Source organism: Mus musculus, chromosome 5 (assembly GCF_000001635.26).
Source record: "Mus musculus strain C57BL/6J chromosome 5, GRCm38.p6 C57BL/6J".
In the NCBI taxonomy this organism is placed as follows: Eukaryota; Metazoa; Chordata; class Mammalia; order Rodentia; family Muridae; genus Mus; species Mus musculus.
Genome location: NC_000071.6, coordinates 135,976,563 through 135,988,626, shown reverse-complemented (window position 1 = coordinate 135,988,626; position 12,064 = coordinate 135,976,563). Strand labels below are relative to the sequence as shown.

The window sequence follows — 12,064 nt, the reverse complement described above, 5'->3', positions numbered from 1 at the left end:
ACTGAGTTTCTTCTTTTATTGCGGAAGGGATACAAGGTAGGAAGAGGAGTGACACTTCCTGGTGACAGCAAGGACTATAGCTGCCAGGGTCAGGAATGCCACTGTGGCCAGGCCTAACCCAAGAGCCACAGAGGTTTGAGCAGAAGCAGTCCAGCCTTCCACAGTCTGGTCGTTGGCCTTTCCAAGGAATATCAGGGGCCCTACAGTGACATCAGCTTCATCGGTCACTAGGAAAGACCAGAACATGGAGGAAAGTTTTGTGCTTAGTGCTGGAGAATCATACCAAGGCCCTCAAGAATGTTAGGCAAGAGCTCTACTGGTAAATCACACTTCTAAGCCCCTCACTGGGGGATTCTAGGCAGGGGCTCTACCACTGAGTCACACCCCCAGCCCCTAACTGGGGGATTCTAGGCAGGGGCTCTACCACTGAGCCACACCCCCAGCCCCTCACTGGGGGGATTCTAGGCAGGGGCTCCACCACTGAGCCATGCCCCCAGCCCCTCACTGGGGGATTCTAGGCAGGGGCTTGACCACTGAGCCACACCCCCAACCCCTCACTGGGGGATTCTAGGCAGGAGCTCTATCTACCACTAAACCTTTCTCCCAGCCTTTCATGTTTGGTTTCTTGAGACAGGCTCCCCCCAGGCTGCCCTTGAACTATATTTCTTTCTTAGCCTCCCCAAGGACTGGGATGACAAATGTAAGCCACTCTCAGCTCTCAAGTAGAGTCCAGTTCCCAAGGATTCAAAATTTGCTCTGCGTCAGTGGATTGAAGGTATCACCTGATCATCCATCTAGTCTCTCTTCTACCCCATAATGTCTTGAGAGAATCTCAGGATTGACAGGGCTACCCTAACCCACAAGCCACTGGGAAGAGACACTCAGCACTCTCCCACTGGAGATAGCAACATCTGACCCAGAAGACATTCCCTCAGTCAACCATCTCAATGGCACATAAGGAAGTGAAGCAGAGCTCTTAAAGAGGAGGAGGAATAAGTGTCCCGTGTCCCCGACATACCGTGCCTGCGGTTTCGAGAAACTAGCTTGGACCACTGGCGGGGTCCATGGATCTGGAACTGTGAAGAGCTTGAATTACTACAGTTGCCATGGCTGCAGCAATCACAGATGTCAGCATCACCCTCTACTGGCAACCAACTGAGTAACAAGACAAAAAGCTTACTTAGCTCAGCTAGGACAGGAAGATGTTTGCCATTGTATAATTGAAGACATCAATTTGAGTAGCCCCCGGGTGCCTACACACAGGCACCTGGTCTCCTCACCTCTGGGAAGTCTTGTTGAACGAACAGGCTTTGTTGAGCTTATCGGGGATCTGGTTAGCTGGCGCGACTTTGAGATGGCAGGTGATGTAGAGCTGAAAGAAAGTTGTGAGCAGGCTGAGTTGGAAGAGGTGTCGACAGCTTTTTTGAAAATGTTTGCAGGAAGCCAGATGTGATGGCACAGCATTCAGGAGGCAGGGCAGGCAGATCAGAGTTCAAGGCCAGCATGGACTACAGTGCAAGTTTCAGGCCAGCCATAGCCATGAAATAGTGAGATTCTGTCTCAAAAAAAAAAAAAAAAAAAAAAAGCTGGGTGGTGGTGGCACACCCTTTAATCCCAGCACTCAGGAGGCAGAGGCAGGCGAATTTCTGAGTTCGAGGCCAGCCTGGTCTACAGAGTGAGTTCTAGGACAGTCAGGGCTACACAGAGAAACCCTGTCTCGAAAAACCAAAAAAAAAAAAAAAAAAAAAAAAAAAAAAAGGCAGTGGTGCCACCTGCCTTTAGTCCCAGCAGAATCTCCAAATTCAAGGCCAGCCTAATCTACTTAGTTCAGCTCTGGGCTGGTCAGGATACATAGCGAGAACCTGTCTCAGAAAAAAGACATAATAAAGCAAAGTTTAATTAAAATTTAACTTTTGGGCCGATTCATGTTTATGATACTGGGGTCAATCCTAGAGCCCCGTCTACACAGGCACTACCACAGAGCTCTACACACCGCTTGGCTTTCACCTTTGAGATAGCTCTCACAGCCCCAGCACAGTGGGCCTAGAACTAGATGCAGTCTTCCTCTAGAGTTCTTTTTTTTTTTTTTTTTTTTTTTTTTTTGGGTTTTCGAGACAGGGTTTCTCTGTGTGTAGCCCTGGCTGTCCTGGCACTCACTTTGTAGACCAAGCTGGCCTCGAACTCAGAAATCCACCTGCCTCTGCCTCCCGAGTGCTGGGATTAAAGGCGTGCGCCACCACGCCCGGCTTCCTCAAGAGTTCTTAGCTGTTGAGCCATGCCCTCAGCTTCAGAACTTAACTTTTACTTTTGTTGTTTTGGGGGTTCTGAGGGAAGACAGGGTCTCACTATGCTGCCTTGGCTAGCCTGGAACTCACTATGTGAACCTGGCTGGCCTTGAAGGCAGATCCCTCCGAACCCACCCTCACCCCCAGCCTCTACCTCTGGAGCGCTGACATTAATAGTGTACATGACCAGCTGTTATTATATTATTATTACTGTATGTATGCCAGCTATTTAGCTTTTTCTTTTTTAATTTTATTACTGTGTGTTTTGCCTGCATGTATGTCCACGTGCTACATGCATGCCTGGTGCTTAAGGAAGCCAAAAGAACATTGGATCCCTTAGAACGGAGTTACAGCTGCTGTGAGCCACCATGTCGATTTGGTCCTCTGAAAGAGCGGCTGGTACTCTTAATCACTAAGCAATCTCTCCAGCCCCTATTTTACCAGTTCTCATGTTTAAGCAGCACAAATACTTACCTGTGAGGGCCTCTCTGAACCCATAGCTCTTTGTCTACTTTCATTAATTCCTACCATGGTAAGCCATTTGCTTAAAGGAAGCAAGTGTGGGAAGAGCAGGAACAGCAAGGCAGACTAGAGGTTCAGGCTTAGGCTCCGCACAGCAGGAACAGCAAGGCAGGCTAGAGGTTCAGGCTTATGCTCGGCTGTGGGAAAAGGTCATTACCGTATTTCTGGAGCTGTTGGCAAAATGGAATACATCCACCGTGAACTGGAGAGTCTCTGGCCGGGGTCTGGGGACTTGAAATGCCGAAAAGCTCTCAGATAGACCATCCACAAGGCAACTTGGAAGGGAAGAAGTAAAAAATAAACAGCTAAGGCTATCTCATTACCAATGGGGACTGGAAGCCAGGTGTCTTAGTTTGCTTTCCATTGCTGTGATTTAAAAGTTGACCCATAAAACTGAGTTCCAGGACAGCCAGGGCTGTACGGAGGAACCCCATCTCGAAAAAAACAAAACAAAAACAAACAAACAAAAAATGACCAATAGCAGTTGACTGGTGATAATGCATGTCTTTAATCCCAGCATTTGGGAGGCAGAGGCAGGCGGATTTCTGAGTTCGAGGCCAGCCTGGTCTACAAAGTAAGTTCCAGGACAGCCAGGGCTACACAGAGAAACCCTGCCTCGAAAAACCAAAAATAAATAAATAAAATTAAAAAATTAAAAAAATAAAAGAAACCAAGGTAGGAAACTCAAGTTACCGAGATCAGGAACTGAAGTGCAGACAGACCAGAAGGAAAGCAGCTAAGGCTTGCATAAGTTACATTTTAAAAATCATTTTACTTTTTGTTCATTGGTGTTTTGCCTATGTGTGTGTTGGAGCCCCTGGAACTGGAGTTACGGACAGTTGTGAGCTGTCTGGGGATTGAACCCTGGTCCTCCAGAGGAGCAGCCAGTGCTGGGAACTGCTGAGGCAGCCTCTCTATTACCTGCTTCAGTAAGCTGGCTCCTCCTATGTCCGTTAGTAATGCAGAAAGGCTCCCTCTTTCCAAGTTGTGTCATGCTCATTAGCAGTCACGCCAGACATAGTGGCTCATCCTTGTGATCCCAACACTGACTGAGACGAGGATTTTTTTTTTTTTTTTTTTTTTTTTTTTGGACAATGTAGAAGAAACTTTGTGAAGAGAAAGAATCAACTGGAGAGCAAGGAAAAGAGATAAAGAGGGTGAATCTGCCCAAAATGCACACATATGAAAGTGTCATAACACACCCGATTCATTTGTTAATGTATGCTAATAAGATACTTAAACCAAAGGAGAACGAAATGACTCCCTAAGAAAGCAGGCCAGGCCTCACCCGTGGAAGTCCACGATGAAGTGATAGGGGGAGGAGTTCGGGTCTGGCAAAGGTGAAGGCGTGGCCACGCAGTGGTCCACAAACAGCTGCAGCGGCAGGTGGCTTCCAGTCTGGACTTCTGCCTGGAGGTGGGCTACCTCTCCCAGGTGGAAGGTGGGAGCCGATTTCTCAGTATTCCAGTTCTCTGAAAGGGTACAGAGAGGGGCTAGGGACAGCCTAGCGACATCTGCATTCCCCCTACCAACGCCTCCAGCCCTCTGACTCACCCTCCATCAGGCGAAGAGAGAAAGCCAGTTTCTCCTCTGAGGACACAGTGGCTCTGAAGGGAACCCAGGTGGGCTGGATAGGGTGGCTGCTCACATTGCCCTGCCTGTGGGGAAAACTCCAGCTGTTTCCATATAAACCCATCCCGGGGCAGTGTGCAATCATATCCCTACCCTATTACAGAGATCTCAGAGATGGATAAACTCAGTAGCCAAGGTCCCCAAAGGCTGGGCTGGTTCCTTAACCCCCTGAGTGCCTACACTTGACAGCAGGAAGACGTCCCAACCATGGGGACAGACACCGAAGCACGGATAGACAGGGCTGAAGGCAGAAGCTCCACTAGTAAGCTGAAGTCTGGTCTCTATCAACTTAGGCCCTGGTGAAAGGCAACCAGAAGCCAGAAGCCATAGAGTGGCATGGCTGTTACCACGCAGCTCTGGGGAGGCTGAGGCAAGACAACAGGAATACTCCATTCTGACTCCATTTCAAAAAGGGCAGGCTGGGGACATAGTTGACAGAGTGCTTGCCTGGTGTACATTCCATCCCTGGCACATCATAGACTATGTGTGGCAATGCATGCCTTGCAGTCCCAGCACTCAGAAGGTCCAAGCAGGAGGATCATAAGTTCAAAGCCACCCTGATCTACAAAGCAAATGCCAGGCTAACCAAGCATAAAGTATAGACAGTGAAACCCTGTCCAAAAAAAAAAAAATACCAGTGAACAAAACCAAAAGTCCTACCCCTGGATAATTGTGGTACAGGCCTCTCATCCCAGCACTCCCGAAAGGCAGAGGCAGGGAAATCACCGAGTATGAGGCCAGCTCTGTCTACATAGTTAAGACAGCCTCAAAAACCAAGCATTAAAAAGAACAACCAGACACAATGAAGTATCCCAGGCTAGAGCCCCAAGAGGATGTCTAAGGATGTCCAAGAGGATGACCCCATACCTGTAATCCCAGAGCAGGGGAGACTGAGACACACAGTGAGGGCAGAATTATGGCCAGACTATAATACAGGCAGGCAACACTGTGACAAGAGATTGTCATCTATAGAATCCACCTAAGAAGCTGTCTGAGCCAGGCAGTGGTGGTGAATACCTTTAATCCCAGCACTTGAGAGGTTGAGGTATATATCACCAAGTTCAAGGCCAGCTAGGATACACAATTCCAGGTCATCCTGTGAAAACACGGAACAAAGCCAGATCGGCTAGCCTATACACTATAACTCAGCATTTAGGAGGGTGGAGGCAGAAAGATCCGAATTTGAGCCTGGGCTTCATAGAATCCTGCCTCAACTTCATCTCTCTCCTCCTCCAAAAGGCAATTGGTCCCTAATCCAGACCTGGCCTCAGACTTTGCCCCAGCAGGCTGCCTAACCATTCACACATGGGACAATCATCATCACAGCTGCCAAAAAAAAAAAAAGAGCATTGTCCCTGTCAGAGCATACATCCTGCTTGCAGGCACCCATATCCAAATCCAGGAAGCCAGCCAGCACAACTCTCACTGACCTGGGGTATCGGCACTCAATGGGTACCTCCACACGGTTAGTCCTGAGGATGGACAGGCCACTCACAGGGCGAGGGTCGTGGAGTAGGAAGGTGCTGTACACCAGGGCATCTTTCGTCATCTGAAACGAAGGTATAGTGTTAACCAGATCCAAACCCTGTGGATGCTTGCTTGGCCCATGGGAGGCATAGGGAATCCAGCCTAGGAAGGCAGCCAAGGCTGAGGTCAGCCTGCCCTCTGCTGCTCTCTGCTGGCCAGTAAAGGAATCAAAGAGCTGGATTACAGTGAGCATGCCAAGTGACTACCAGCACTTGGGTTCAATTCCAACCCTCCCATAATAAATCACAGCTGTCCATAACCCCAGTTCCAGGGGATACAGCCACCCTCCAGGGTGCCCATACAAGCAAAACACCCACACACATAAAAATCAATTGTAAAGCTTTTTAAAAAAATTAAACAGTAACGGGGCAGTGGTGGTGCACGCCTTTAATCTAAGTACTTGGGAGGCAGAGGCAGGTGGATCTGAGTTTGAGGCCAGCCTGGTCCACAGAGAGAGTTCCAGGACAGCCAGGGCCACTTAAAGAAACCCCTTCTCAAAACAAAATGAAAAAAAAAAAAGTGTAACAGTTGCTATTAGTTTTATGATACAGGTTGGGCCCAGGTTGGCCTCCCAAAGAGGATTACTTGAATTAGAAACCAGTGTTAGGAGTCCACGAAATTCTACTTTAGGATACCTTTGCGTTTACTGGGCTTATGCACTAAGCATGGGTGACCTCCAAAGCAGCTACATGCCAGGAAAACTCACCCTGGCATAGATGACCATTCCCCTAGAGCTGTGTGGAATCACCACCACCCCCAGCCCCCACCCCACTCTCGTCTTTCCATACATGTTTTAGCACATTTCCAGACCCTTTCAACAAAGGCAGAATTAGACACAGCTGGTTGGGAGGTGTGGAAGGAAGTGATCAAGACCAGGTGAGGAGCCAGGCTTATCCAAGGTTGACCTGTACCTAGCTCATCCGCTTGGACCTACCACCCCACCACAGTTGAACCTTTTATAAAACAGGCCTCCTTGTAGCTCAGGCTCTCCTTAAGCCTGCTATGCAATCCAGGATGACATCGGACACCTAATGTTACGATCTCTGCTTCCCGAGTGCTGGATTACAGGCACGTATCACCAGATCCTAGAGTTTTGTGATGCTGAGGCTCAAACCCCGTGCCTTATGCTTGCTAGACAAGCTGAGCTACATCTGCAACCCAGCTGAAATGCTTAAGATCTTTATGTTAATAAAGATTGTCATAATGCCCTCTGCCCCATATGTCTTTTAGGTCAAGGCTTCCAGGTATGGTGGTGCACCCCTGTAAACCCAGCACCAGAAGAAACAAAGGCTGGGCCGGGCGTGGTGGCACATGCCTTTAATCCCAGCACTCGGGAGGCAGAGGCAGGCAGGTTTCTGAGTTCGAGGCCAGCCTGGTCTACAAAGTGAGTTCCAGGACAGCCAGGGCTAAACAGAGAAAAACCCTGTCTCGAAAACCCAAAAAAAAAAAAAAAAAAAAAAGAAACAAAGGGCTAGGGTTATTAGTATAAGACCTTCTCTTAAAAAGCCAAATTCAGGGCACATGTAGCTCTTCAGTGGAGTTGCTTGTCTTGACCTTGCAAGGCCCTGGATTCAATCTCTGGCATCGGCGACCGATTTTCTCTATCAGAGATTAGGTCCGGGTCTTTATTGTTTTTGTACAGAGTCTTTCATGTAGCCAAGGTTGTCCTTAAACTCCAATTCTCCTACCTCTATTTCCCAAGTGCTGGAATTTTGTGCACATGTTAACCAGGCATGGCTTTAGCAGGATTTTTAATGCCTCTGGCAAGCGCCTGAGCTGTCCTCTGCATCCCTCTCCAACATCGAGTCCCATCACCCTTCTATTCTGTTCGCGAGGAGGGACCTCAGATTTTCAGGAAAAGCATCCTAGGAATGAGGACCTAGCAGTGGTGGCTCATGCCTTTAATCCTAGCACTCAGAAGGCAAACGGATCAGAGTTCCAGGACAGCCAGGGCTACACAGAGAAACCTTATCTTGGGGGAAAAACGTGAGTCAGTGACCCCAAGAACACAGCTACTTCCATCCGCCCTCCATTCACCAGCTTCCTTCTAGCAGAGTCCGAGTCCCAGATCGCCTCGCTCAGCCCGAGCGCCATCTTCCATCAACAACCACTCCTGAGCCACAGTGAAAGAAGACAACCCCATCCCTCAACAGCTCCATTGCCAGACCACCTCCCCGCATCCATTCCCCTAAGCAACCCGAAGGATGCCACGCCTCACCTGCACCCTGCTGCTGCACTCGTGCAACTGGGCGTTGAACCTGACCACGTCGGTATCCACGGACACCCGGGGCTGACAACCCTCTGAGCCAAGGGTGAGGTCCCCGGGCTGCACCAGCTTCCCCGTGCCAAAAAGGTCTCTACTGACAGTCACCACTAGTTCAGCTTCCAGACACTCCACCTTCACAGGTGATGAGGACCCCACTGGGGTGGGAGTTCCACCCGGCAAAAGCCACAGAGTCTGGGAATTGCACAGCTCGGGGCCTCCACACAGCAGGAGACAAAGGAAGAGGAAATAGCTTGACGCCATGGTCCCGCCTGGAGTACAGCTGGGCTCAGAATGAGAGGCTGACACCACTGTTCTTATATCACCGATGGCCCACCCTCCCACCTGAATTCCCTCTGCTTCCCTCAATCTCGGGTGGAGCCCATTATCAACACATTATTAGACCTGTGGCCTCAAACCTCATCTGAACCAACGATCAGAATCTGGGTTATAGTTGTAAAGACACTCCACGTGATTCCTATTCAAGGTTTTTATTTCTTCGGTTGGTTGGGGTTTCTGTTATTATTTTGTTTACTTAGGTTTTTGTTTTTGTTTTGTTTTGGGTTTTGGGGGTTTTGCTGTTGTTGGGTTTTGTTTTATTTCTGTTTTTCAGGGCAGGATTTCTCAGTGTAACTCTGGCTGTCGAGGAACTGGCTGCATTCGTAGACTAGGCTGCCTTCGAATTCAGCAATCTGCCTACCTCTGCCTCCAGAGATTAAAAGCCTATGCTGGGATGAAAGGCCTATGTCACCACACCAGGATCCTATTCAAATTTTAATTCTTTTCCTGAATATAAGCCAAGTGCTCTAGTGAGGCACCCACCCCCTCCCTGGGGCATTTTAGGCAGGGGCTCTGCTACTGAGCCACGCCTCCAGCCCCTCAATGGGGGATTCTAGGCAGGGGCTCTACCCCTGAGCCATGCCCCAGCCCCTCACTGGAGGATTCTAGGCAGGGGCTCTACCCCTGAGCCACGCCCCCAGCCCCTCACTGGAGGATTCTAGGCAGGGGCTCTACCCCTGAGCCACGCCCCCAACCCCTCCCTGGGGGATTCTAGGCAGGGACTCTACCACTGAGCCATGCCCCCAGCCCTTTACAGGGGTACTCTAGGCAGGTGCTCTAAGCTTTAACCCCAGCTTTTTCCTTTCCTTTCCTTTCCTTTCTTTTGCTCTTTCTCTCTCCCTCTCTTCCCCACCCTCTCTTTCTTTCTCTCTCTCTCTTTCAAGATAGTTTTATTAAGTTGCTCCTCTTGGCCTTGGACTCACTCTGTGGCTTGGGAAGCCTGAACTTCACAGTCTTCTGAGTCTTCTGGCCTCAATCTCTCAAGTAGCTGTGATGAAAGGCCTGGCCATGGAGGCTGGACTTTGCACGTTAAAGCCTGGTGGGCCATAGTTTTTCACTTTCTCCCCATCCCCACCCGGTGTGCTCAGAGCTGTATGGTTGGATGTTGGAAGCTCAAAGCTCCAGGCTTCTCTCCAGGTGTCATCATGGGCCTGGGAGGGGACCCTGGAGAGAGACTTAGGAAGACACAGGGGTTTTCTTAGAATCAGCTGGAGGACTCCTGGCAAGTGAAGACTAAAGAGCCATTAATTAGGTGTCAAGAGAAAATATATGTGCCTGGGACCTATTCAACAGCTTGTCCCTTGGGGTAAACTCCTCAGTTATGAGCAACCCCTGCCAGGCAAAAGCAAATTAAGTTAATTTGTCTATTTTATGTAATATATATATATATATATATACATATACATATATATGTATATTGTTTTTTGTTTGTTTTTTGAGACAGGATTTCTCTGTGTGTATTTCTGGAACTCACTGTATGGACCAGACTGGCCTTGAACTCCCAGAGATCTACCTGCCTCTGCCTCTGAGTGCTGGCGTTAAAGGTATGCATTGCTGCCACACACCCCTCCCCACTTATGTATCATAATTTTATTTTACTTTATTTTTAATGGGGGAATATCACAATGTTCCACAACTAATATTCGGCAGTCCTATTTTTCAAATCTGGGGAACCTGCAGGGGCTAGCACATCTGTAGTGCAACGGAGGGACCTCTCCCCTAAGAAAGAAAAAGAAAGAAGAAAATACACATACACACACACACACACACACACACACACACACACAACAGTCCTCATCATGGTATTTCCTCTATCAGGGAAATATTGATATTTTGCTTTTTCAGACAGGTCTTGCTGTATAGCCCAGGCTGGCCTAGAACTATTACATGTAGCCCAAGCTGACCCTAAATAACAATTCCCCAGCTTAGCTTTCCTAGTACCAGGATTGCAAGGTATAAGCCACCACACCCCGTTTTATTTTAAAACACATTTACTTTGTGTGTATGGAGGGGTATTCATGTGCCACAGTCTGCATGTGGGGGTCGGTCAGAGGACGACTTTCGGGGGTCAGTTTTCTCCTTCCATCTTGTGGGTCCCGGAGCTCCAGCTCACGCAGTTAGGATACACGGCGCATGCCACACGCACTGAGCCACTTTGTCAGCTTCTAGTCTTCTTGCTTTTACTTTGGATGGATCAACCATGCTACCTGACTATAGTTTTTTGTTTTGTTTTGTTTTGTTTGTTTTACTTTTTAGAGCTGTAGTCTTACTATATCACTTGGTCTAGCCTTGAACCCTGGGCTAGAGTAATTTTTCCGTCTCAGCCTCCAGCCTTTTGCCACCCTCCTAGGCCTCAACATTTTTTTCTGGTGGATATATTTACATAAACTATTTGGGGAGGGGGAATGACAGGGTCTTACTGTGTATCCTAGGCTGGCCTCAAAATCAGAAGCCTCCCACTGCTGCCTCTGAGGTGCACACACTAGGGAGGCAGAGGCAGGTGAATTTCTGTTAGTTAGGGTTACATGGTGAGACTCTATCTCAAAAACAAACAAACAAACAAACAAACAAATGAATACATAAAACTCCAAAACTCAGGAGGCAGAGGCAGGTGGATCTCTGTAAGTCTGAGGCCAATTCCAGGCCAGCCAGAGTCACATAGTGAGATCCTGTCTCAAACAAACTGCAGGATCTTCCTGCCTCTGCTTTGAGTGCTATCATTCTAGACAGGCTATTGCCCTACCCAGCTTTGATTTCTTATTTTATTTTTGAGACACTGGGGGTGCAATCAAGGGCCTTGTGCAGGCTTTGGTTTTAACATGGCTTGGCACAATTATCAAAGAACAAACGATTCACCTGAGTACATCCTTGGGTCAGTGCTCCCTCCACTCATGGGGCGTAAGCAATGAGCCCTGGTTAGGCAGAGGCAGCTGTGTGAGCCAAGATGGAGAAAGACGCTCAGGTGGGCCTGCAGAAATGCCCAGGTCCTGGGAGATGAGCCTCGAAGGCTGGTGAGGCGGGCCAGGCAGGACCCTGAGGGTGCCAGGCTAAGCCGCTGGCCATGGCGCGTGAGAGTATTAACTTGCTGAAGCTGATACATGATACATGATACATGGTACATGGTACATGGTACATGGTACATGATACATGGTCAGCACTGGGAGGGAGGAGGGATGGACGCCTATCAGAGGCAGCTGTCGACAGTGTTGTGATCATAAAAGGAGAAAGAGCTATCAAGATATGTTCTGTCTGGGTGTGGGGAAAGGGGGTGTCTCAGCGGGCCCATGCCAAGGCATCCCTTCCCCCTGAGAGACCAGCCACAGGACTGTATAATATAGAATAGAGTTTATTCAGAGCATGGGGAGGGGAGTTAAGAGGGTAGCAGAGGGAGAGAAAGGCAGAGAGAAGGAGAGAGCAGAGAAGTAGAGGCCGGCCATGACCACATGGAGAGAAGGGGTGAGGGAATGGGGAGAGAGGGGGAGGAGGAGTAAGGAAG

The 12,064-nt window shown here is 48.9% G+C and overlaps 1 protein-coding gene across 1 annotated transcript; it reads right to left on the bottom strand.

The window, feature by feature from the left end:
* Positions 1-2: 2 nt before the first annotated feature.
* Zp3 (zona pellucida glycoprotein 3) lies at positions 3-8,522 on the bottom strand. Its single transcript, NM_011776.1, has 8 exons — positions 8,185-8,522; positions 5,870-5,988; positions 4,362-4,465; positions 4,096-4,279; positions 2,965-3,082; positions 1,281-1,372; positions 1,019-1,155; positions 3-227 (listed from the first exon to the last, which is right to left on the bottom strand). The coding sequence occupies exons 1-8, from the start codon at positions 8,491-8,493 to the stop codon at positions 16-18; spliced, it is 1,275 nt and encodes a 424-aa protein (NP_035906.1). The 5' UTR covers positions 8,494-8,522; the 3' UTR covers positions 3-15.
* Between the last annotated feature and the right edge of the window lie 3,542 nt (positions 8,523-12,064).

Coding starts and splice junctions, on each gene's coding strand:
- Zp3 (NM_011776.1), bottom strand. CDS start 8,493: ATGGCGTCAAGCTATTTCCTCTTCCTTTGTCTCCTGCTGTGTGGAGGC. Junction 4,466..5,869: donor ATTGAGTGCCGATACCCCAG/GTCAGTGAGAGT, acceptor TTTTCCCCACAG/GCAGGGCAATGTGAGCAGCC. Junction 3,083..4,095: donor TTCATCGTGGACTTCCACGG/GTGAGGCCTGGC, acceptor TTCCCTTCCAAG/TTGCCTTGTGGATGGTCTAT.